At 41.7% G+C, this 25,080-nt stretch overlaps 2 protein-coding genes and 1 long non-coding RNA gene across 9 annotated transcripts in view; 2 read left to right on the plus strand and 1 right to left on the minus strand.

The window, feature by feature from the left end:
* LOC105853511 overlaps positions 1-19,562 on the plus strand; it is a 27,976-nt gene extending 8,414 nt beyond the window's left edge. The window contains exons 2-4 of the long non-coding RNA XR_001145354.1: positions 2,880-3,001; positions 3,964-4,110; positions 19,486-19,562. This is a non-coding gene — a long non-coding RNA (uncharacterized LOC105853511). The remainder of the gene's footprint in view (positions 1-2,879; positions 3,002-3,963; positions 4,111-19,485) is intronic.
* ANAPC16 (anaphase promoting complex subunit 16) lies at positions 13,779-24,169 on the minus strand. 4 transcript variants are annotated; one of them, XM_012723579.1, is made up of 5 exons: positions 24,063-24,169; positions 20,205-20,254; positions 19,527-19,695; positions 15,292-15,366; positions 13,779-14,607 (listed from the first exon to the last, which is right to left on the minus strand). In XM_012723579.1, exons 3-5 carry the CDS (start codon positions 19,666-19,668, stop codon positions 14,492-14,494), a joined length of 333 nt encoding a protein of 110 aa, XP_012579033.1. In that variant the 5' UTR covers positions 19,669-19,695; positions 20,205-20,254; positions 24,063-24,169; the 3' UTR covers positions 13,779-14,491. The 4 variants fall into 4 exon arrangements, with proteins under 4 accessions (XP_012579033.1, XP_012579034.1, XP_004680850.1 ...); XM_012723580.1 differs by lacking the exon at positions 24,063-24,169 and adding an exon at positions 23,801-23,875; XM_004680793.2 differs by lacking the exon at positions 20,205-20,254.
* The window catches only part of ASCC1 (activating signal cointegrator 1 complex subunit 1), a 99,648-nt gene continuing 98,491 nt past the window's right edge, over positions 23,924-25,080 (plus strand). For 2 of the 4 annotated variants that reach the window (XM_012723578.1, XM_012723575.1), the window contains exon 1: positions 23,924-23,997. The gene's annotated coding sequence lies outside the window, so the exon portion shown is untranslated. Of the gene's footprint in view, positions 23,998-24,277; positions 24,452-25,080 lie in introns of those variants that run through there. The other 2 variants (XM_012723577.1, XM_012723576.1) reach the window with 2 other exon arrangements.

Consider the following 25,080-nt stretch of genomic DNA (forward strand, 5'->3'; position numbering starts at 1 on the left):
TTCCTTCCTTCCTTCCTTCCTTCCTTCCTTCCTTCCTTCCTTCCTTCCTTCCTTCCTTCCTTCCTTCTCTCTCCCTCATCCCTCATTCCCTTCCTTCCTTTCTCTTCTTTTCTTTTTACCCTGCCTCTCAACTCCATGAAGTTATCTTCTTCCTCTAGGATGAAGCACTAAAGGCAAGATCTAGGGGTTCATCTTCACCTCTAAATGTGGTGTCTACCTCTGTAGTGAGTGGGTGATAATAACTGCGTAGAGTTAGGAGTGATGGGATCAAAGGAGTTGCAGAGAGAAGCAACAACCTGTCAAAGCTTTGAGTTACTTCAGGGAGGGCATTCACTGATTCATCCATTCTTTGTGTGCTGGGCCCTGTGCTCTTTCCAGCACTTCAGTCGCCGAAAGAATTCTGGACAGGACGGGCTGTGGGTTTTAGACCCAGAATCTTAGCATTGGAACGAATCTTTTACAGATGGAATTCATCAATTTAAGAAGGTCTGAGTGTCAGGCCAGATATTGAGAATACATAAAGCACGAAAATGAGAGAGGTAGAACATGACCAGCCCAGCATCCCAGCCCTGGGTCCCAGTGCCTGCACTAGCGTGTGGGCCTTGCAGCCATATCTGGCCTCATGAGGTGCCCCATCATGGGGTCTCCCCAGAAATGGAACCTAGGAGCTGAGGAAGATTCCTATTTCACTGGCAATGACAAGGACTGGGGGCTTCCTTGGAGGGAGAACTAAAAGATATACTGTTAGTGGAGTTCACAAAACTTAAAAGACTATTTTTAGTTCTTTCAATGAGCCATTTGCTCTAAATTCTAAGTCCTTGCAAACACTATTCTTTACCTCTGCCTTTTTTTTTTTTCCTAACCTCCTTTGTCTAGCTAACTCCTACTTCCCCTTTGGTCTTTAAAGACCTCTTCTCTACTCTGCTCACCCACAGCACCCTGGATTTCCATAGGATAACAGTGGGCCCTTGGAATTATTCTGACTTATCAATTATCTTTCCAATGGACTGTGATCTCTAAGAGGGGAAGACACAGTGGCTGTCTTTTCCTTGTTTGTCTGTTTTTTTTTAAGATTTATTTATTTGTGCATACAGATCTAGAGTACAGGCTAGAGTTGCAGGGGCAGTGAGAGGCTTCACCAGAGACAGAGTGGGGAACAGAAAAGGCAGATCATCCAGATACACTGCTGAGGGGAGCAGCTGGCGTGTCAGGAGAGGTCTGCTGCGCCATGTGGGTCACCTCCGGGGGCAGGCGGGGATCGAACTCATGCTGAAGTGACTTTAGCTTCTAAATGCTGTGCTTTAACCTGATGCGCCATCAGGGAGGGCCCCTTTGTCTATTTGTTTTTAGTAGTGCCTGTCCATTATCTCATTCAGCACTTAGTACACAGTAGGTGCTCAGTGTGCAGCCTTTGAGTGACTGTGATCCATAACCAAAGGCAAGGTCTTCCATAAGTGACTTTCATACAAGTCATTTAACAGCCGCTTATCCAGGATACCTTGAAAAAAGAGTTTTCCAGTCTAGTGGAAGAATTTCTCATTTTTTGTTCTTTAAAATAAGATTTATTGGGCCCTCCCTGGTGGCACAGCGGGTTAAAGCACAGCACAAAGAAGCTTAAACCACTTCCGCATGAGTTCGATCCCCGCCTGCCCCAGAGGTGACCACATGGCGTGGCAGACCTCTCCTGACCCGCCTGCTGCTCCCCTCAGCAGTGTGCTTCGTCGATCTGCCTGTTCTGCACCCCACTCTGTCTCTGGTGAATCCTCTCACCCTCTGCATCTCTGGCCTGTACCCCAGTTCTGTATGAATAAATAAATAAATCTTTAAAAAAATATATAAGATTTATTTTTTGGGTCCTCCCTAGTGGTGCAGTGGGTTGGAGCTCTGCACTGCGAAGCTAAGACAAGGCGTGGCCGCTTCTGTGCGAGTTCGATCCAGCCCCCAGAGATGACCCACGTGGCTCAGCAGACCTCTCCTGTCTTGCCTGCTGCTTCCCTCAGCAGTGTACTTTGTCGATCTACTTGTTCTGCTCCCCACTGTTTTTGGTGAATCCTCTCGCTGCCCTGGCACCTCTGGCCTTTACCCCATTTCTGTATGCATACATAAATAAAATATTTTTTAAAATAAGATTTATTTTTATTTATGTTTGCATACAAGAACTGGGGTGTAAGCGAGATATGTGGGGGATGAGAGGATTCATTAGAGACAGAGTGGGGAGCAGAACAAGAGGATTGACTGAAATACACTGCTGAGGGGAGCAGTGGACAAGACAGGAGAGGTCTGCTGCACCATGTGGGTCAGTTCTCTGGCCAGGGATGGCACTTATGCTGCAGAGCCTGGAGATAGCTTGATAGCTGAAACTTTAACCCTGTGCCACCAGGGAAGCCCTAACAGGGAAATTTCTAATCCAGAACCCACTGTAATAAACAGCGGAATCTCTTGTAACCAGAGAGCCTCCATCCCCTTCTAATTTTCTATTCCCTCTCTACTGACCCATTGATTCTTGGCTACTTGGGCTATATGCCTCCGAGTTCCAGAACACAGAACAACCCAGGCTCTCTGTGGTGCTACACCAAGATTCGAGGCAGCAACCCCAGGGATCTCATGCACAGAACAGATGCATCCACGAGGGCTCTCTGGGCCCCAGAAAAGCAGAATATGCCTCCTCTGGACAGCTCTGAACCACACACCTGAGCTTTTAGCTGTCTTAGAGTTCATTGCAAAATTTCTCAAACTCAACTGGAGAGAAACTTTGTAGGCAAAACTCACATTTACTTCAAGTGTTTGAGATGATGTCTCAAAGTCAGGTATTTGTAAAGGGAAGAGACCTGAGCCCAGAAACCTTGAATCTGACCTTGGTCATTCACCCAATTTCCTAGAGCCTGTTTTGTCATCTGAAGAATATTTTGTCATGAGAAACAAGCAATATAGTGTGTGCCCTCTCAAGGATGCTTTGGAAATGCAGGACAAGGATGCCCTGGAAATTCGGGATAGCTCGAATGTGAGTACCAGAGTCTGGTCATGGGGGGGGGCCTCGCCAGGTAGGGAGGACACACTGGAAACAAACGGTTCCCCTCAGGACCTGCAGGGGGCTTCCTGCAGGTGCAGGCGACTCGGGCAGAGTGCTGAGAGCAGCACTAGGACCCAGCGGCTGAGTCTGGACCCAGCTCAGCGGGTAAGTTCACAGCCAGAACACAATGTTCTCTGTGTACCCACAGGAAACCCTGAAGAGGAGAACTGCACATGGCCCTCTGCTGGGTGTGTTCTGGTCCAGCCTTTCATTCTTTTTCCTAACCTCAGTCCCCACTTTCACATCCTGTAACTTACAGAGCTGCTTGCCCCACCCAGCTGGGCTGGTCCCAGGCCCCAGGAGAGCAATCGATGCAGGAAGTCCATGGCCTCTCTGGCCTTCACTATTTTCAAGTAGGACCGTTTGCCTCTAACCTTGGCTTCCTGAATCGACCCTTTGTGATGGAAACTTTTCACAGTGCGGAAGGCAGACGCTGGGGACAAAGCTGGGTTTCTAGCTGAGGCCAGGGTCTTGGCTCAGACACGGGGGAAACAGCTGATGCCTCTAAACCACCTCCTCCCTTCCTCCCTGAAGGCCAGACCCCACCTGGGATGGGGTGAGGGCCTCCAGGCTGCTGCATAAATCAGAAGGAACTGGGAGCTGCCTGGGGAGCCAGGGCCAACTTTGGAGCAGAACATCCTATGATGTGGTTCCTAGTTTATATTTCCACGAATGCTATAACATGTTGTCCCACGGAGCTATTTTTATTGAATGAAACATTTATAAAAAAGCAAACCTCTGCAAAACCAACAGACCTCTGTTACAGGGAAGGACAAGGTGAACTTTTCACTTCCTTCCCTGCAGCCTATCAAGTCATCTGTGGTTTGGTGTCACCCACGTTGCTATGCTATATTCAAACTCAATTTTTGCCTCCTTGTTTTTTAAAATCACAGGTACAGGATGCTTAAACCCATACTGCTCCAGCAAGTTGCATGAGACTTTCAAGAGAGCCTTAATGAGATCTCACAGCAGCCAGCAAAATGGAGACCTACCAGTCTTCTGACCAAGTATGGTAGCCAGATGCCTGCTTCTAGGCAAAGGTGGGCCCCAAGAAAGTGAACAATGGGAAAGAGTATGTTGATACCAGTACCACCCCATCCTTGTACTGCACTGTGGGGTCTGTGAGGGGCAGGGCCCTGGGTGACACACTCTGTATCTTCGTTAACCAGAGGCCTGCCATTGAAATCAAACCCAGTGCTTGTATTAAGCTCCATTCATAGCCTTCCTCCTCTGGCATTTTAGACTCCCTTCACCTCCACCCCCCAACACATATTGCATGGTAAGAGAAATTTATCATGTCCTCACGGCAGGCCTATGAAGACGTTTGACTGGGGGCCTTCCAGCTTGTAGACACTCAGGAAAAGCAGCAGCCCTGCTGCTGATACTCCTGTGCACATCCGCCCATGCTCAGAGTCCCAGAGGACTTGGGTTCTAGCCTTAGTTATTTTTAGTTTGCTGTATGACCCTGTGCAGGTCACTTTTCTATTTGATGCTTCAATAGCTTCATTTATAAAAGGAGAGAGTTTAGTTAGGTTTCCTGTTATAGATAGAATTAAGACCTGCCTCAAAATTTATATATTGAAGTTTGAACCCTAGTATTTTATTTTTTAATTTTTTTTTTAAAAAAAGATTTATTTATTTGTGCATACAGAGCTGGGGTACAGGCTCAGGGGCGGCGAGAGGCCTCACCAGAGACAGAGCTGGGAACAGAACAGGCAGATAGACGAAGTACACTGCTGAGGGGAGCAGCGGGCGGGTAGGAGAGGTCTGCCACGCCATGTGTTCACCTCCGGGGCAGGCGGGAATCGAATTCATGCGGAAGTGGCCCTAGGTTCTCAGTGCTGTGCTTCAACCCGCTGCGCCACCAGGGAGGGCCCTATTTTTTAATTTTTAAAAAAGATTTTATTTATTTATGCATACAAGAACTGGGGTACAGGCCAGAGGTGTAGGCTGGTAAGAGGATTTACCAGAGACAGAGTGGGGAGCAGAACCCGCAATGGATTGCCTGAAATACACTGCTGAGGGGAGCAGCGGGCAGACAGGGGAGGTCTGCGCCATGTGCATTGCTCCCTAGCCGGGGTCCAACTTGTGTGATCGAATTCATGAATTCTGAGCTGTGCAGCAGTGGCTGCTGATAGCATCACAGTCTGGTGCTTTAATTCCTTGCGCCACCAGGGAGGCCTCTAACCCCAGTATTTAGAGTGTGATGTGATCTTATTTGGAAATAGATCTTGATAGAGTTAATCACATTAAAGTGAGGTCAGTAAGGTGGGCCCTAATCCACTATCATGGTGTCCTTATAAAAATGGGAAATTTGGACACAGAGACCTGAGTAGAGGGGAAATGATGTAAAGAGACATTGGGAGATGATGGTGATCTACAAGTCAACAAAACATTACCTTCCTCAATGTCCAGAAGGAACTAACCATGTTGACATGTTGGTCTTCTTGCCTCCAGATAAGTGAGAAGCTCAGTTTCTGTTGTTTTAGCTACTTAGTCTGTGGTCCACTGTTGTTGTTGTTTTTTTAAGATTTATTTATTTATGCAGAACTGGGGTACAGGCCACAGGTGCAGGGGAGGTGAGAGGATTCACCAGAGACAGAGTGGGGAGCAGAACAGGAAACACACTGCTGAGGGGAACAGCGGGCAAGGCAGGAGGGGTCTGCTGCGCCATGTGGGTCAGCTCCCTGGCCGGGATTGAACTCATGCTCAAGGGTCTGCAGCTAGCTTTGTGGTGGCTTTGTGCTTTAACATGTTGTGCCACCAGGGAGGGCCTGGCCCGCTGTTATTATAGCCTTAGTAGGCTGTTATGGCAGCCTTAGTCTAATCTAAAACAGTTGCTAAGGTCCCTTTTCATTATCAGGCTACAGGATTTTTTACTGCCATCCCTGGATGAGTGCTTCTGTCCCACATGGCCTGTTACCCTCTCCCAGTGAGTAAATGACATCATTTGTGTGAAGTGTCTAGCACAATGTCCCAAGATAGTAGCACCTCACCATATACTAACTATGGTGAATATTCTTAGGGTTACTAGTGTCTGGATACTACTTCACTTACCCTGATGCCCTCTGTGCCAAAATGAGAATTGTGAGTTCTCAGCCAGTCACTCTTCAATTACACATGGCTTCATTATTGAAATCTTTCTTACCCCCCACCCCCCAGCAGCCTTTAAATCTAAGGGAATTAAATTGGCACCTTCCAGGAGTCTGACTCTAATGGAAAGCTCATTTTGGCCACAGAGCCAGCAAAACTCTAAAAAGACTGCAAGAGCTCAGACCTTGGGATGTGATGATCCCCAGCATTACAGAGCCTCAAAATGCTGAGATTAAACCTGTTTTCCTATTTGCCCAATGAAGACACCCCTTGGTTGGCAGTAAGTATACTGGATAAGGCTTAACTACAGGTGGGGTCAGAGTTTGTGCCTCCAGACAACAAGGCGCTGCCTTTTGCCTTGAGCATCCACCTGGCTTCTGCTTCTCTTTGAGCTCTCAGAATGAATACTCTTCTGTACTGCCTTGGGACCATGTCCTGCTTTCTTTCTGGCTCCTGAGTCCCTCGGTCTCTGGAGGCCATAGCATCTGGAACTCCAGCTGCAATGTTAGGCCATCTAGGAGAGCCTGACTTTCCTCTTAGTGTCAGCAGGGCACTCTATCCCTGAGGCAGGAGGTGGGATCATAAGATGAGCCTTCTCTGGGCAGTGATGCTGGTCTGGGGTAGGTTGTCTCCAGTATGTTTGAGAGCTAAGTTGCTCTGACCGTGTAGATTATTCCATACTTACTGGATTTTGGAGACTTTCCAGAAAGTTAAGTGGGCAGAGACTTACTTTAACAGCTCCCAAACATGACCTTTAGGTTTGCTAAACAAATGAAATCTCTGTGATTGTGTGGTTTATCTTCAAATATATGCCTGGAGATTTCTGAGAATAAGGATGGGGGGAAGGGTTATGGAGTTTACTTCAAGCTTTCAGGGCCAGGGCAAGGAGAAACCATTTTGGGGGAAAAACATCTCTCCACAATGTCCATACACTTTAAACTTGATCACTTCATGCTGCCTCTTATCCTTGGCTCAGAGCCCAGAAGGGAGGCTCCTTCAATAATTCTCTCTGAGCTTAGGACATCTGCTTTTCCCTAAAAATAAGTAAATAAATACAAATCTGTAAATGCTTAGTTTCTAGTCAGAGAGAGCAAAAACATTGTTCACCACCTAGTGGCCTGCAAAGATCACATCAGATATATTAACCCCTCCAGGCCCTCAGGAGTCTGCATTCTGAGATATTTATTTACCATGACCATCTGGAATAGTGGTCTTTTCCTTAGGCTAACCTTGACTGTGGTCGAGATATTCTCTTTGGGTGGAAAATGGAGCACTGTGAATGAGGCTCAAGAAAATCTGGTTCTTGCTTCCTTCTGAAAGATCTTACCATTCTCCTGTTTATACCCGTTGCTCCACCCACTCCAAATATTTTTGAGTTCTACAGATGTGGGCCTGCCTTTGCACATGCTGTTCTCTGTCCTTGAAAAGCTTATTTGGCATTTCTCCTGTTTTGGTTGGTTACTTCGCACTTGCCGGTTGTGTTCAGGCACAGGCTCAGACTTTTTGCAAAATTTCCTTGTCATTCCCTCATCATTTCTACCTGAAAGCCCTCCTGACTTCCATGGCCCCCTATCTAGACAACAGCCATGACTCATGGCACGGTAGCTCTCCTATATGTCTGTTTACCTCTGCTTTTTCCATGGGCCCAAGTGGTTTCCAAACTTGGCTACAGGAGAGTCCCATGAGAGCCCCACACTTAGACCTACTGGGCTCCAGAAATGAGGCCAGGTTGTCTGTACTTTTAAGCTTGATCTGAGGCATAGCCAGGTTTACAATTGCCCTATGTTTCTCTACATATTACCAGAGGCATAGTAGGTCTGCAGTAAATGTTTGACCTTTCTAATTTCTCTCCAGTAACCTTGTTTTCACTTCCTTCCTTCACTAACCCAGACCAATAATTTGCTTACCCTTTTGCCCTTACCATGCAAAACTGTAACCACTAACTATCATTTTTTTTTCCATTCCCACTGAGGCTGCCAGGACCTGTTGATGTACTTCCCTAGGGTGGTGCCACTGTTAATTCAGGGACTCTAACTGCAACAGGTCAGAGTGTGCTTGGCAACCTTCTGGGCAGCTCTCTCCCATTCTTTGCAGGGGTTCTTCTGGACTCCCACGGTTCCCACTTTCTCTTGCCCCTTAGCACAGGTAGTGGATTAATTCTCCTTCACGAGAAAACAAGCTATTGGTTGGGAACTCCCTCAACTTCACAACTGCCTCCTCACCTACATATTTACCCACTCAGCACTGTTGTTTTTTTTTTTCTCCGCTCTCTCTCTCCTTTCCTTCTAAGACTAATCACTCCAACTGAGCCCTGTATCCAATTCCTTCCCACATCCTCAGGGACCTTACACCCTTTCTTTTTGACCTCTCCTATCATAAAGGAAAAAAATCCCTCATAATGGACCTCATCCTCTCCCTCATTTTTGGTGTCCTCTTCCCATTGAAGTGTTCCTAGATTTGGCCACCTTTTCACCTTCCCACACAGTCTGGATCTACTACTGAGATGTCTGGTTTTTAGACAAGGTCACCAACAGTCTTCTTAGTAGTATCCAAAGGCCTTCTCCCACCTTTATCTCACTCATGGTTTGGCAAGACTAGCTACTACCGATTCAGCCTCCTTGGTCCTTATGGTGCCATAGTCCTGGTTTTCTAACTCTCTCTGGTGACCGCTTGCCTGTTGTTTCCTTGAACTCTTTCTCCTGGGTCTGTCCCTTACATGTCAGGGTTCCCCAGCACTATGCCTTGATCTAATTCTATTTTCACTTCAAAAGCTCTCTCCCTGGGTGATTCCACCATCACCTCCACCTTTGGCTTCTTAGGTTTCTTCAGGCTAATGAGTCCCAAATCTATCTCAGTTCAGTTCATTCTCCTGAGCTAGAGACTGATAGGGCCACTGCCTATTGGACATGTTCTAGGCCTGCTCCCCTTTCTGTAACCTTACATCAGTGAATGGTATCATTAGTCCCGCAGCTCCTGGCACAAGGAAGCTGGCTGTCCTCCCTCAATTCTGTGTGACCAATCACTAAGTCCTATATATATCAATATTTGAGTAACCCTCAAATCAAATTGATTCTTGTCTCCAGATCTTTAATTCAGGTTGTAGTCAACTCCCACCTGGATTTCCACAACAGCTTCCTAAAGAATCTCAATCTTATTGTCTCCTGACCCCTCCAAAGGAAATTTTGGAAGTGAAACCAGGTCTTGTCATTCCCCTACTTCAAACCCTTTAAAAACTCCTCATTGTCCTTTAATTGAAGTTCATATTCCTTAGTAAAGCCCATCAGGGCCAGTTGCCTGTCTCTTGTCTCTTCTCTTGCTTTATATTCTATGAACCAGCCATGACAAAGCACCTTCAGCCCCACAGAAGCTTGATGCCCTTTCTCACTCTTGAACTTTTGCATATTTTATTCCCTCCACTTAGAAAGTACTTTTCTTCTTCCCCTCCTCCGGCATCCTCTTCCCCCCCACCCCCGCATTGGTTCTACAGGTCTCAACCTCAACATCACCATCTAGGAAGCATTCTCTGATCAATCCCATGTTCAACTGGACTAGCTATCTCTGATTTACAGTATTGCTTTCTCCTGTTTTTACACTTAATATTTACCCCTTTGCCTTTCAACATAAATGCCAGGTTGGTATTTTTATTTTTATTTTTTTTAATGCAAACAACTAGGGTATAGGCCAGAGGTGTGGGGATGTGAGAGGATTCACCAGACAGAGTGGGAAGCAGAACAGACAGATCAGATCCACTGAAATACACTGCTGAGGAGAGCAGCAGGCGAGACAGGAGAGGTCTGCCACACCATGTGGGTCACCTCCCTGGCCAGGTCACACTCCTATGCTACAGTGGCTGAGGAGAGCCTCACAGTGCTGTGCTTCAACCCACTGCACCACCGGGGAGGATCCCACTCATGTGTTTTTGTGTCCTGGACTGTTGGTTCTTTGGAGTGAATTCTAAGAAGTAGAACATGTAGTTTAGAAAATGTAAACTTTAAATTTTTTCATAGCTTATTCCATATCTTTTGAAAATCAACTTTCTTGAGTTATAATTTATATATAATATACCCATCTTAAGAATATACTTTGATGAACTTGAAGAACATGTATGTCAGTGTAAAACGCATCACAAACGAGATGTAGAGAGCACAGGGATGAGATCTGGGTTATGATGTTCTGCTCACTCCCTATCTCTACTTCCTTTAGGCCTACTCTATGTGAAATCTGCCCTGGAAATTGCTAGTACAGCTTCTAAAACAGGGTAAACATACACCAGATTCTTATTTTTATTCACTCAGTAAGTACCTATAGCACCCCTACTATGTATCAGTCTATGTTCTACATACTGAGCATGTGCCTGTGAATGAGAGAGACGGGGTCTTGACTTCCAATCTATAAACTCTGGAACCAGATGATCTCTAAAATTCTGAGATTTGCTCTTTGATGGAGGTGCAAATAAACAAGGCTAGTGACTAAACATCAAATTCCTGTTTCTTTCCATTCTCCTCCTTTCTTGGTGCTATCTCCATCCCCAACTCAGCTCTGGGAAACAGGAAAAGATGTGGTATCATCTGTCTGTAACCCAAGATTCAATATCCCCAGGTATTTTTTTTTTAAAAGATTATTTATGCATACAGAACTGGGGTACAAGCCAGAGGTGCAGGGGTGGTGAGAGGATTCACCAGAGACAGAGTGGAGAGCAGAACAGACATCCACTGTTGAGGGGAGCAGCGGAGCAGTGGGTGGGCCAGGAGAGGTCTGCCATGCCATCTGGGTCACCTTCCTGGCTGGGAATCGAACTCACGCTGAAGCTGCTGTGGCTAGCTTCGTAGTGCTATGCTTCAACATGTTGCGCCACCAGGGTAGGTCCCCAAGTATTTGTTATTTATGCCTTTGTTTCTTTTTGTGGAAGGAGGCTTAGTCAGAACCTCAGGCAATTTACAAGATATGGCAAAACAGCCAGTTAGGTATACTTTGGCAAAAGGGCAGTGAGGCAGAGCGATCTTTTCCTTCAAGTGTGATATCTCTTAGGTGTGCTTGAAAAGCGTCATGTCCATGGGCAGGTTCCTATTCCTTCTGGATGATGGGTTATCTCCTAGTCCCATCTCTCTTTTTAACCTCTTACTTGATGTAAATGTCAAAGTTTCTGCCATTGCAATGTCTGCTGTAATGGTTTGGTACAGGGATTCTATGTCAACCATGAAAAGGAAGGGAAACTGTCAATTATGAGGTCCTTGAATCAGGAATTTGATTTAGAGTTTAACATATTTGTGTGTTTCAGTGAAAACTCAGGACTGTAATGCAGATCATCAATAATTAAGTGTAAAATTTTTGTTTGATTATGTAAAAATCAACTTTATTAAGGATTACTATTTATATCTCATTAGCATGAGACAAGTTATATAGAATATTATCATGAACTTTTTTTATTAGCAGCAAATTCTGCCTTCAGATTTTTTAAAATAAGGTGAAAAATAAGACAGATTTGAAAAACCTAGTTTCTTTTCCTATTGACTATAACCTTGATGCCGAACCTCTGTGCCTATTCCTCAACTTACAATGCTATCCTCGTTTATCTAATGATTGATGTGACAACCCTGTGAATTGAAATGCTTGTGAAAATGCTTTGGAAACTGCAAGCATTTTATGCACAGAATACAGTTACCATCAGTGTTCTTAGGATTGCTGTGTGGTCCTGATCACTAGTTTGCATCTGCATTCTTGCACTGCTTCTTGCTTACTCATATGTCCCGTAAGCACCCAACAATACTGTCACCAATGTGGTTTTTAAAAAATTATGCATACACACACATTAATACATAGTTAATTCCTATCAGTCCTAAAGAGGAGGCTGTTTGTTCATTGTGCTTGAGAACCTTACCATCAAGCACTGGGAGGATGAAGGTAGTTAATTAATTTTATCATTTTTTAAAAGGTTTATTTATTTATTCATTTATTTATAGAAGAACAGGTGTGTAGGCCAGAGATGTGGGCAGTGAGAGGTTTCACCAGTGACAGAGTGGGAAGCAGAACAGACAGATCTACTGAAATACAATGCTAAGGAGAGTAGCGGGCAAGACAGGAGAGGTCTGCTGCATTATATGTGGGTTACCTCCCTGACTGGGGATCAAACTCAAGCCGCAGCAGAGAGAGTAGCACAGAGACTTACCTCCTATGCCACTAGGGAGGCCCAATTCATTTTATTATTATTTTGTTTTTTTAAAGGTTTTAGGATTCTGCTTTATTTAAGGTACTGGGTTTAGTTCAGTGGGATAAAAATAATCTCTGCTTTGGAGCTTGGCAGATTTTGAGTTTAAATCCAGACTTAGCCATTTATTTAACTATGAAGCCTTGACAAGTAATGCTTGCTCTGAGCTTCAAGTTCCTCTTCTGTATTAGGGATATTACATATGTCACAGCATTACTGACAGGATAATTAATGCCTGTGAGTGACATATAATTAAGTGCACAGGAGATGATAGATGAGCAACAAGGTCCATCTTCAAGCCTAAAGCTTGGTAATAAGAGTTATGGATGATGAGACATAATGATAAACAAAAAGATACAGAGATGGAGCAGAAATCCTAAAAAAGATAGTGAGTGACTTGTTCTGGCAAAACTTAAGGAAGCAGCTAATAATCATGGTGAGATTTACTTCAGAAAGCATTTCTGTTCAACCCTAGGATGTCTTCAATTCTAAGGTCATAAAGAGAAATGTCCAACTTAGAGAAAAAAAAATCTATAATGAATTCAATACCCAAGGGGAAAGATGCAGTAATATAGTATCTATGTTGTATAGTTATACAAATGAAACAAAAGAAAGTTAGTGATTACTGTGGACCATCACTGAAAATTTGGTTTATTGTTATCCAGTTCTTTTTAATTTTTCCTTTGATGATCATTAAGAGGGTTAATACCAAAAAATATACATTAGGAATCTCAATGACTTTCAAATATGGAACTTGTTTAGTAGGAGAAGTATTAATATGGCACAGGTGAGTCTGGGCTCATCTTTATGTTCTGATTTGCTTTAGAGTCAAGAATATAGTAAGTTGAATCAACAATCAGCTGAATTTTATTCTAAAGTCCAAGATTTTCCTCTGCCTGGGCTATGTGACCATGAGTAGGCCTTTATTTTCCATGTGCTCTGATTCTTTACCAATACAATGAGGTCATCACCTCCCTCTCAGGCAGTACGTGTTAAATATTTTGAACTCCTAAGATTAAGGCCAATTGCTGCTGGGATTATATTTATTTATAATTAAGCAACTCTAAGCAGGTCAGGTGCAAGTTATTAATGAGGAGAAAGGCAAATGTTGTCTGAGGCAAAATTTGCAGACTAGCTAATAAATGATTCTCCCAACTGCAGTGTGGACCCATGAGGGAGGACAAAGGACAATTCTTAGCTGTCCAGGTTTTTCCCTATCATGGTATTAAACCTACTCAAATATTGATACGATAAATTCATATACTTCTGTAATGATAAATACCCCTGAGGAAAAGCAAATCTACCATTTGCTTAGGAGAAATGGCTTTTAGATTCTGTTCTTATAAAAAGTAATTTGACCTCTTCCTTCTACCCTAAATCCCTGAGACTTTGAAAGGATAAAGAAACCAATTTGGAGCTCTTTCAAAGGATTTATTTGCTACAGAATTGCTTGAGCCCACCAAAGAGACTCAGGATTTCTGTGTTTAAAAGGATTTTGCCCACTGCTTTATTTTCACAAGTGCTTCAACATTCAAAAAGCAATTCCTTTTTCCCTGTACCTGGCATGTTTAGAACAGGTTAGAAAAAGTTATAATCTATAGAATTAGATATCTTGAAATAGAAAGAACCCCTACCCCTAAACATTAAAAAATTCCTCATTTGAAAAGGTACTGAGTTGAAATCCCATTCATCTGCAAAAAGAACTTTTTTCAGGTCAGAAATCCTGTATTTTACAACTCTAAGTGCTGACCTTGGACTTGAATGGTGAGGATTCAAGACACTGAATGAGTAACAGGAGAGATGCCATTCAGTTGGTCAATTCTGGCATGTGTTTTACGTGGCATGTGAAGTTTTGTAAATATCTCATAACCTCCACTCCTGGTTCCTGAAGTCAATTGTCCTAATCTGATTCTCGTATTTAAAAAATAAATTAACAAAAATTTCCCCTGGGAGAGCACACATTTAAATATTTGTTGCTTGTGGGTAGGTACAGAGAAACCAAGTATGAATTAACAATTCAATGATGGAGCTGTCACTCTCTGGATGGCTATGAAAGCAGTAAGAAAAGTCCTTTGTTGGCCTTGCAACTTGCTTGTGCACCAGAAGTACCCATCTAGGCAAGGTCAACCAGAAGAGGGTGTGAACCCCAGCAGCTGCTCAATGGGTTTAAACCGCCACTCATCTGCCTCCAGCTCTTCTACCAAACCAGCTAGTTTTTCCATCCGTGCAACTTGCTGATCTGTAAAGAGTCAAAGAGGTAATGTATAATACAACAATGAATTTGCCTTGAGATAGTTTCTAATCACCAACATGCCGATGCGTCTGAAAATTAATGGGGGCTTACTCTGTTGGTCAGAAAACTTAATCTTAAAATAAAATAATACTTATCTTTCATATCATATGAAATGATTAGAATCCTAGGGAGAAAGGAAATTGTAGTTTCCCCTCTAACATTATGCTTTCAGTGGAGAAATGGTCTGATGAGGGAACATAGTTCCCTGATACATAAATGAAGGCATGTTGGAACAGGAAAGGTACCTCTAGTGCAGGCTTCTTGGACTCCACATAGACCATGAGGTATACATAAATACTTGAAGATTAAAGTACTAACCAGTGGAGGCCAACAGTAAAAGGTTTTAGAAAAGAGAGGAAAAGGCAACATAAGAGAAGTAGGAAGCATCAGTCTCTAGAAAACTAAACTCCTTTTGACTTCAACTATAAGCCTGAACATGGATATTATATCTGAATTAAGACCATGGAATGTTCCGGTCTGTAGGTAACTCAGAAAGCTCACTTAAACAGCCTTGCTGGGTTTCAGGAGTTTTTGTCAAGGTGCACACTGACCTTTCTGGATTCCTCTCCCACCCCTCCCTAAATTTATTCTCATAGTTAAGTCCACAATGCCCAATGCCCATGAGCTTACCATGTTTCACCTGTTTAAGTGTAGATGCTACTTGATAGCTGAAAACGGATTCACAGAGGAATCTCTCAGAGCCATCTACAAACAGAAGAGGAAAAGTTTTAATCTGTCCTAAGGATTTTATGGCTTCTGATAAACCAAGTAAACATATTCATTCTTTTCCTTGTTTTTACAACTGGGGTCTAGTTTTCAGTGTTTACAAAGAGGGCTTCTGTTTGGTTTAGAACTAATACTGCTCTGTTATAGAAGCTAGTTCTTCTATACCTAGAATATTAAAATAGCACTTTTACTTGTTTAAAAGTTTAAAAATAGTGTTTAAAAAAACAAAAACAAGAAACCTCAGTCTAATGTCCTGAACATTTCCCTCCCCACCAAACCTGATAGTTTCTTAATGTTCTTCTATTCTGCACGTCAGGCAAACACTGACAGCTGACACATTTGTTCACATGACCTCTGTGTGATCAAAATACAAAGGAACAAAATATTTTCATTTTCATTCTCAAGTAAAGTTGAGGGAAAAGTAGCTGCTGCAGATTTTAATATATCAAATTACATCATGTATGACCATCACAAAACACTGCTGGGAAATTTTTCATTTTGTAAACGCAAATTGCAACCTTGATTTTCCAAGTGAACCAAAACACTGCAATTTGGATGGTGATAAGAGTATGGTGCAATTTCTGAATCTAGCATTGTACCATTGCCAAGAACTGGCAGCAAGAAGGTAGCTAACTCAGTCACCAGAGCTCTTGGAAGATGATTGTGAAACATAAGCTGGTTCATGTTATTTCTTGTCAGGCAAGGCTGATACAGCAGAATGTACCCCAAAAGACCAAAAGGTCAGACAGGAAAATGTGATGTTTTAGAAGGGCTGTGGAAACCATTTGGGGATAGTTATCTTATTGCAAAAATCCTAAGACAAACAGAGGTAGGGGACACAGCTGTCTTTTTTTAGGTGATAGTTTGTGACAGTATTACTAGGTGTCAAACACTCAACTATCAATCACAGGTTGGTGTGTCAGCCAAGTATCAAATGTCAATGAAATAAACACATGCTGAATTTTACACATGGCCGATTTCAGAAGCAGGTAACAAAAACCAAAACAAAAACCAAAATATATTGTAATCAAATGGCTAAACTGTAAAACCAAGGAGGCTTCTGTATAGTCAAAATTGATGCCAAGAAGTTAAAAAAATATATTGTGATATACACTTTAGGGAAAGTTACATTTTTTCAGTTCAGCACTTTTTCTATGTATTATGCTTTATGGGATATGATTTAACCTCTTCCTTCCAAACCCATTCCTGTGCCTGAATCTAAGTCATTTGCCAACATTCATTCTTATTCCTATCCCTGCTTAAGAGTCAAATTATAACTCCTGTTTTATTTCAGAAAGAGCAAAGCACAGAGAATTAGAGCTTACTTTTCAGGAGGTTTGATCCTAAACTTCAGGATCTCACACACAGCAGCAGGGATTATGGGCTACAAGGATCAGGCAATGATGTATTTGGAAGCTCTTGGCAGTGCTACCACCCACTTACATTTAATCACAGGTGCTATTAGGATAAAATGCTTAAGTTATTAGCATTTGCATATTTCCTTGCTAGTGAACTTCAAAGCAAAAGCACATAAGCTTATCTTTCAAAAAGGCACCTGCATATCACTTTGCCACTTTGTATACCTATGAACACACTTTTGCTGATTTGCAGTTCTGTGTTAACCACAAAGTTCACTGCTTCTTAGCCACATCCTATTCTATGTGATATCTGTGCCAATCTAAAGCCTGGAGTTTCTCCAGAGAGAAATGAGCCTAGGGCAATCTGTCTACCACTTAGGAATTGTAATCAACCCTTTGTAGCAACACATCAGCTCTCCTCTTAAGGGACAAGCAAAGGTTATAGTGACAAATTCAACAAATTGCCCAAATCTAATACCATTCCCAATGCCAGTAAGCAGGATGCTAACAAAATCGTTTAAAAGAATATTACCTCACAGCAGGAAATTAAACAATGCCAGATACTTTATACTTCAGTGGCCTCCAATGTCACTAAAATTCAGCCTCTTCTGGGCTGGAAGGCAGTCTCTAATCTGCTCACTAATAACTAGGTTAGGACAATCTTAGCCAAGGGCAGGTGAACATAGAAAAGTGCAGGATACTGGTTATGTGAGGTGTCTGTTATCAGAAAGCAGATGAGAGAAAAAGTTAACTCACAAGGTTAACTGCAGGTTTTTTGGGTTTATTATCCTTGACTTTGGCGCTTACAAGATCAAGTTGAATCTGTTAAGATTCATCCAATCTTGACTTAGGATTGCTTTTGTTTTTTATTATGAACAGGCAACTCTTCTATTTTCATGTTCTATTATGTTACTGTAAGAAAAATGTGAAAGTACATATGCATTAGATTAACTGCATAATAGCCTCATCTATAAAGAAGGCAAATGAAGATGCTTCCAAATCTAATATCCTTATTAACTAACGTTTAGGAATGCTCTTTTCAATTAACATTCTTAATTAAGTCAGATGGCAGTTCAGAAATTCTCATCTTTAATTTTTAATAGTCTGTTCTTAAGAGTAAGCTTTTAAGACATAGGCGAACCTTTAAACCTAAAATAATCAGAACAGTGCAATGTGAGTTTAGACAAAATATTTAAATTCATCTTACAATACAAAGTCAACACTTTCCACCATGAAGCCAACTGGGATGGGATGAAAATGGATAGAACTCTAATTTGTTAGAATATTAACATTTAGAATTACCTCAGAAGCCTTTCTTCTCTAAACCTTCTAAATAATCTGCTATATGCTGACCAAAGAATACTGATAGCTTTGAGACTAGCAGGTTCCTCCTGTATTAAATGCCTCTTGTAGTTAAAATTTAAATGACTTCAATCTGAAAGTCCTTTGTTAAGCTTTATCCCTCTGCTGCTACTATAAAACTCATTAAACAATTTAAGTTACTCCAACTTTTGATTTGTTCTATGGGAAACTTCCTTAATAACATGTTTATGCTGCATATAAGTGAAATAACACTCAATAATACCAACTTGACAATTCAGGTAACAGCTGAAGAAATGAAAATGGCAAAGGCAGAAGTACATGTACCTCAAAGGTATCACTTACACTGATCATCTACTTCACATCATGATTTGACCAATTTTATGTACTTATGGTCCAAGTCTTCCCAAGTATTCCTGTACAAATGATTTTGCTACTTGCGTAGCCTTAATCAACTCTTTTTACTACTTCTGATATAAAAAAGTCAACTCCTGAACTATAGTTTGTGCCTTTCTGAGACACATTTCCAATTTAATTTTAAAATATGCTTACTGAAATTTGCAACATATAAAACAGAAAAGATCAACATATAATTAAGCACAAAAGTGCCATAAGCATGTAGATTCTGAATCTTTAATAGGTTCTTTGCAGACTGTTATCAAACTATGATGAATAATTTGATAGTTAAGGACCACTTTTATGACAATCCCACAACATAAAATGACATTTTGTGCTGCATCCTAGACTGATTCAGAATCTCTCAGGTGGAACAGAAATGTACATTTTAAGTAAACTCTTCAGGTGATTTTTATGTTTCTTGTAAGAATTTATTGGTTTAGCTCCTATGGAGACATGAATATGGTGAATTCCAAGTACCAGTGTTGTTTCATGCTTATAACCTGACCTGTGCCCTGGTCTTGGCAAGCCAGTTCACAGATGAGCGCTAAATAAGATGGTGGATGATCTGAGGCAAATCCAGCTTCAGTACTGAAAAACTACACAGCACTATTCTACTGTGAGTCATCTTCCCTATCCCTATTTCCTCTTAAAACCTCTCTGATGAGGTTAAACTAGCTATAGATTAATTACATTATGAAAAACACATCAAACCCACTTACCCTAAGGAGCAAGGCTAGGGTCAGGGTACAGCAAGAGGTCAAGAAAATTTCTGATGCTAGTGCTGACTTTGTCTTTATTTAACATTGTCTCATCACGTTAGCTTCTCTGATTTAAAGAACTTTAGATGACCTCCTTGATTTCTAGTCTCTTTTGGCTCTAACATTATGATTCTGGGGGAAAGATTTGTGTTTTTAGATGTTATTTTGAAATGGGGACAAGAGATGAAATGTGGAGCTGAAGTAAGGGCAAATGTATCTTTAATCCACTTAAAAGCTTTTTTTATAATTAATATTCACTGCAGGTCTGAATCCAATTATTCAGCAAAAAGCAGCATGAGATCACCTTCTAACATCTCTCCAGCTCCTTTGGGGTAGGTGAAGAGGGCTTTCCGTGGTGGAGCAAGGTCTGAGACACTGAAACCAGATCCAGTGACAGAACTTCCACTGACTCCACCAGCTGAAGATGAGGATGAAGAGGCAGCCATTTCCTCTCTAGTAGAATTCTCACTTCACTACAGAGAAAGAGAACAGCAATTGGCAAGTTTATGGAGGTGAGATTGACATTTTGGTCTGGCTGCCGTGACAGCCAGCATATAGTTTAATAAAAAATTAGACCCCTTTTTTCCTACCCTTGAGACTCTCACAATCCCAAAAGTCACTCAGGATTTTCAATGAAAATGTTTAAGAATTGTTTTTCTGTTTAAAACACTACTTTCTACTTAGCAAACTGTTTATTTCATTTGGGACTATCTGTAGGTGATTTATGGAATACATAAGGATGATACAGCGGTGTCACCGTATTAATCTGACCAAGAAAATAAATTATATACAGGATAAAACAACCAAGCCTCATGGGACAGTTTGCCTTGGATATATCCGGACAAGTCACACCAAGAAATTCACTTATGAAATTTTCCAAATAGAATTCCAGAATAACACTGTGTTCTGTTCCCAAGGAAGGGGCATTTGTTAGGAAATATATATTGACCCTTTCATTAAAAATTAAAACAGAAAAACAAACCTTTCATCTAAATGTAATACCCAAACCGATCACTTGGTGGCATCCCAAAACTGGAAAAAAAAAAAAAAAAACCAGCTCAGAAAATGATCTTGGAATGCAAGGCCTATTAGGAATACAGATAGCTGTTTAATCCTATGGCACAGCAAAAAATCAGAAAGTACAAATGTAAATCTGTACGTGAATACATAACTAATTACAAAATTTTAGAACAAAACTACTTCTCCCACAGAAGCTTACACCATACATTACAAAAGATTCTAAAAAGTGTGTTTTCTGCAAAGTCTCACAGAACTTAGTCACTATGGAAATGTACTAATTTTCTTTTCTTTTCTTTCTTTCTTTTTTACATTGTAAAAGGGCAGGTTTATTAGGTAAAGAAGAAAGGAAAGAAGAAAGGCACCTGTATAATTACAGCCAGGCAGGAAAGCTGCTGAAATGTAGAGATTTTCTACCTGCACTATCCAATTTGGTAGCCATTAGCTTTATGCAGTTATTAAATCAGTGCAACTGAAGAACTGTATATATATATATATATATTTTTTTTAAGATATATTGATTGCAGTCAGTCAGATTGATAAATACTGTGGTGTAGGCCAGAGGTGTGGTGGTGAGAAGATTCACCAGCGACAGAATGGGGAACAGAACAGGCAGATCCATAGAAATACATTGCTGAGGGGAGTAGAGGGGGAGACAGGAGAGGTCTGAGGTGCCATGTGGGCTTGCCCCTTGGCTGTGGATCAGGCTGGTTCTTCAGTGGCTGCAGATCGCTTCATAGTGCTGAGACAACTCCTTGCACCACCAGGGAAGCCCTAAATTTTATTTACTGTAAGCTGAAATTTAAATAGCTTCATTTAGCTAATGGTACTGGATTGGATAGCGTAGCCCTAGTACTTAGACTAAAAAATGACCTTATACTAAATTGTACACCTTAAAAGGATTAATTCTATGTTATGTAACTTTAAAAATAAAAGAAATGATAACCATAAAGGGACTTTTTAAATGAATATTCCTATTTAATATTCAGAATTTTCAATTAAAATTTTTTCATTTGTTACAAAAAGTTATAATTTATTTCTGGGGAAAAAAAAGAAAATAATAAAAGAGTTATGCAGATATAAATCCTATGTATACAGAATCCAATTACCTAGAAAGGAAAATGATAAACTGCAATTCTGAAATGCTGATTATTGTTTCCTTGATTTTGTGATGAAGAATTAAGATTGTGAGGGAAGCAGAGTTTAGTTTCTGATTTCATTATATGTCTACAATACTGTTCAGTACTGAAATGGGATAAGGGAACAGTAAGGCAGTTGCTATAATTAGAATGTCAACCTGTTTAAAATGTAAATTTGATTAATGGCATTTTCAATCTTGCTGTGAGCTCACTTTTCCTTTTCTTTTGTTCTTTGAGCTCAATAATTTTCTAAATAGTATTCATATTTGTACAGGCAAAAATGTTTCAAGTTAGATTCATACTCAATCCATTGGATCACACTAGCTCAAAATACAGTTTGACAAGTTTTTAAATGCTCTTTATTTCTTTATTTTAAAAATGCTCTTTATAAAGAACTTAAACAGCATGGACCAGGTCCAAATTTCTCGGTGTCTTCTTGGTAGGTTTTAAATAAGGTATTCAGGTAATATAGCCATCTTTTGGAGAGTAGCTCAGTCTGAGTTCACGTCAATTTAGCATAAGCCTACTGTGAAATGTTTACACATCTTACCTAAGACTTAAAACTGTAATACATTTCCTATATGTTGATAAATGCTCTATTAAGTTGCAAATGCAAAGGATACTTTATATATTTTGAAATCAAGTGCTTGGCAGAGCACTCAACCAACCTGTAGTGTGAGGACAGCTTTGAAGTTAGACTAGCTAGGCTTCTAAAATGAACATAATCAAAAGAATCCCTCTCATCCTATTTTCTTTCAAATTCAGAACTTCCTTTACTCAACACACAAATCAACCAGGGTTCAAAACTAAAGGCCAGAATTAGCACAAAACTAACTTTAACATAAACAATTTTAGGGTAGGGTGGAAAGATGTACCTAAGTAATTTCTAGCTTTAAATATTTATGTATTGAATGTTAAATTTTGAATGGTACCAGTAAGTTAAAGTGAAACCAACAATAAACTCTAGTCTTCAACATCTCTATGAAGGCAGGCATTCAGATCACTGGAGTCAAATACAATGCCTGACCTACATACTAAGTAGCTGTTGATTTAAATTAATGTTTGCTAAATGAGGGAAGCATTTCACAGGAACCATAAGATTTCTTAAAGGTGTAGAGAGACTAATTTCAAGCAGTGGCTTTCTTGGCATGTCATATGCCGTGAGAATGGTCAAACAGTGTGTTTAAGAGCCCAGATTATGAAGTCTCTTGGTCTGGGTTCATATCCTAGTTTTGCCACTTATAGGATTTTAGACAATCACTTAATTTCTGTCATTCAGGTACCTTATCTCTAATAGCACCTATCATAGATACCATGAAGGTTAATATACTAAAGCATTTGGAACAGTTTCTGGTACAATAAACATTAGCTATCTAAAATCACTAATGAATATTTACTCCTGATTTTTCCCCCCTATGTAGGTCCCAGTTGTTCATACTTATTATGTCCCAACACACTGAATCATGGGAAAAGTTCTCTTCATTTGATACAGAGTCAGCAAGATCCTAGAGGGGTAATGGCTTGCTCAAAAAGGGAAACGCCTTCCATTAATACACTTCACACTTTCATTTTAAGATAAGTAATCTTAGGAAGACTCCTCTTAGATAGGAAGTGAAGTTGTTTGCCCCCACTTCCCCCACGGTCTAAGGGATTATCCATTACCATTTATTTTTTCTTCCTCATTCTTCAGATTAACACAACTTTCCTAACAGGCTGTGAGGCGCAAGATAGGTATACAGTAAAACTGTGTTGTATGAATAAAAAACTGGAGTTTGGTCTTATCAGAAACCTGGGGCTACTGGTAGGTAATAGAGATCCTTGAAGGCGAGTAATATTATTTTTGGACACACACCAAAGCTGCGTCCACACTGATGAGATAATTAACATTTATTTCATGTGTGACAGGGATGACCTCATAATCATAAACAGCTTTTCTTTCTAGAAGGTAGATGCCTATTTTCTCAAAACGAATCAATTCTCTTAAAAATGAAACAATGTATTTCCTCAAGCTCCAGACAAAACACAGTGTACTGTTCAACACAGTGTAACTTGGAAATTCCATCATTGCCTAGAGAAAACAACCTCTAAAACATGCTTCACCAGAAGGCCAATTCATTTGTCCATGACAGTTCCTCATCCTGAGCTTTCATTCACTACCATTTAACAGCTCTTCTTTAAGCCTAGGTGAGCAGCACAGTTTTGGGTAACAATCATCAAGGGTCCAAGGACTCTTCTATCAAAAAGACACAAAAGCACCCTGCTACAATTATTACTAGCAATCACTAAACTTCATCATCAACGAATCGTCCAATGTATTCTACTTAACATTTGGCTTACTATCCAGACAGCTGTGTAGCTAAAACCAAGGGGGGTGGAAAGGAGCTGAAAATCCAAGAGGACAAAACGTGACTCTGAAACTCACTCGGAACTACTCTTCCGTCAACCCACTCCAGGTCCGTACACAGAGGGCGAGGCCATCGGCGCAGTCCCATTGCGCACGCGCCATTCCTCTCCCGCATGCGCACTAAGGCGCGGCCTAAAAAAATTTCCTTTCGGACGCGTTCTGCTGCCGGCTCCCCGTTTGTCCTCCTGCCTTCTTCGTTTTCCTAGTCTCTGCAGGTAGTATCCCAAGGATCGACTCTTTCTACCAAGCTTTCAGGGTCCCTGAGCACTCGGCCACTTACCTTAGCGGCGTTGTCACTTTCCCCTGCAGCCCCGCCCCCAGGACCCGTCAGAGCCGTCGTGTTAACTACGACGCTGGTGGCGGCGTACCCGCGACCGCGCGTAGGGGTCCCCCTCCCCCTCCCCGGCGGCTGCGGCGGCGTGTGCGCGCCCACGCCGTGGTGGGCGTGGTCAGAGCTGAGAGGCGTGTAGAGCGCTGTATCTGAGGAATTCCGGGTCCTTCCCCTCCTCGCGGTGAGGTGGTGTACCTGTGCAGTGGGGTGCCCTTCTCTCAACTCGCCTTGACGTGCTCGTGTTTTTGTTCGCCTTTTGGTTCAGGGCTTCCGATTCCCCTACATCAGTGCTTGCTTTCTGCTTTCTCTCCAAACCACCACGGAGCTGGATTGAGTTGGTTAGTCCTCCTTTCTCTCAGCCGTCACGTAGCCCCAGATGGTATAGAAAAGGCGAAGAAATTTGCTGTTCCTGAGACACTATCTCTCGTTTCCAGAGCTCGTGGCCTGAGGGCCCCACTATAACTTTGAAGGCAGCTTTTGTGGAGAGCCTTTTTTAAAATGAGGGTCCTGGGGAGATGGAGAGGAAGGTGCTGTGTCATTAAAGTATTGCTGATTGTACCTGCACTTCCTCCATTTGTCTATTTACCTCCCTTATTTATTTTTTTTCTTCACTTTTTTAAAGATTTATTTATTTGTACATACAGAACTGGGGTACAGATCAGAGGCTGTGAGAGGCTTCACCAGAGACAGAGCGGGAAGCAGAACAAGCAGATGGATGAAGTACACTGCTGAGGGGAGCAGTGGGTGGGTCAGGAGAGGTCTACTGTGCCATGTGGGTCAGCTCAGCTCTGGGACAGGCAGGGATCGAGCTCATGCGGAAGTGGCTCAAGCTTCTCAGTGCAGTGCTTTAACCCTCTGCGGGCCCTCTTCTTCACCTTTTAAGATTTATTTATTTATGCATGCAGGAGAGGGGTACAGGCCTGAGGTGTTGCTGCTGTGTGTGTGTGTGTGTGTGTGTGTGTGTGTG

This window comes from Condylura cristata, unplaced genomic scaffold, assembly GCF_000260355.1.
Source record: "Condylura cristata isolate star-nosed mole 26May11 unplaced genomic scaffold, ConCri1.0 scaffold00011, whole genome shotgun sequence".
In the NCBI taxonomy this organism is placed as follows: Eukaryota; Metazoa; Chordata; class Mammalia; order Eulipotyphla; family Talpidae; genus Condylura; species Condylura cristata.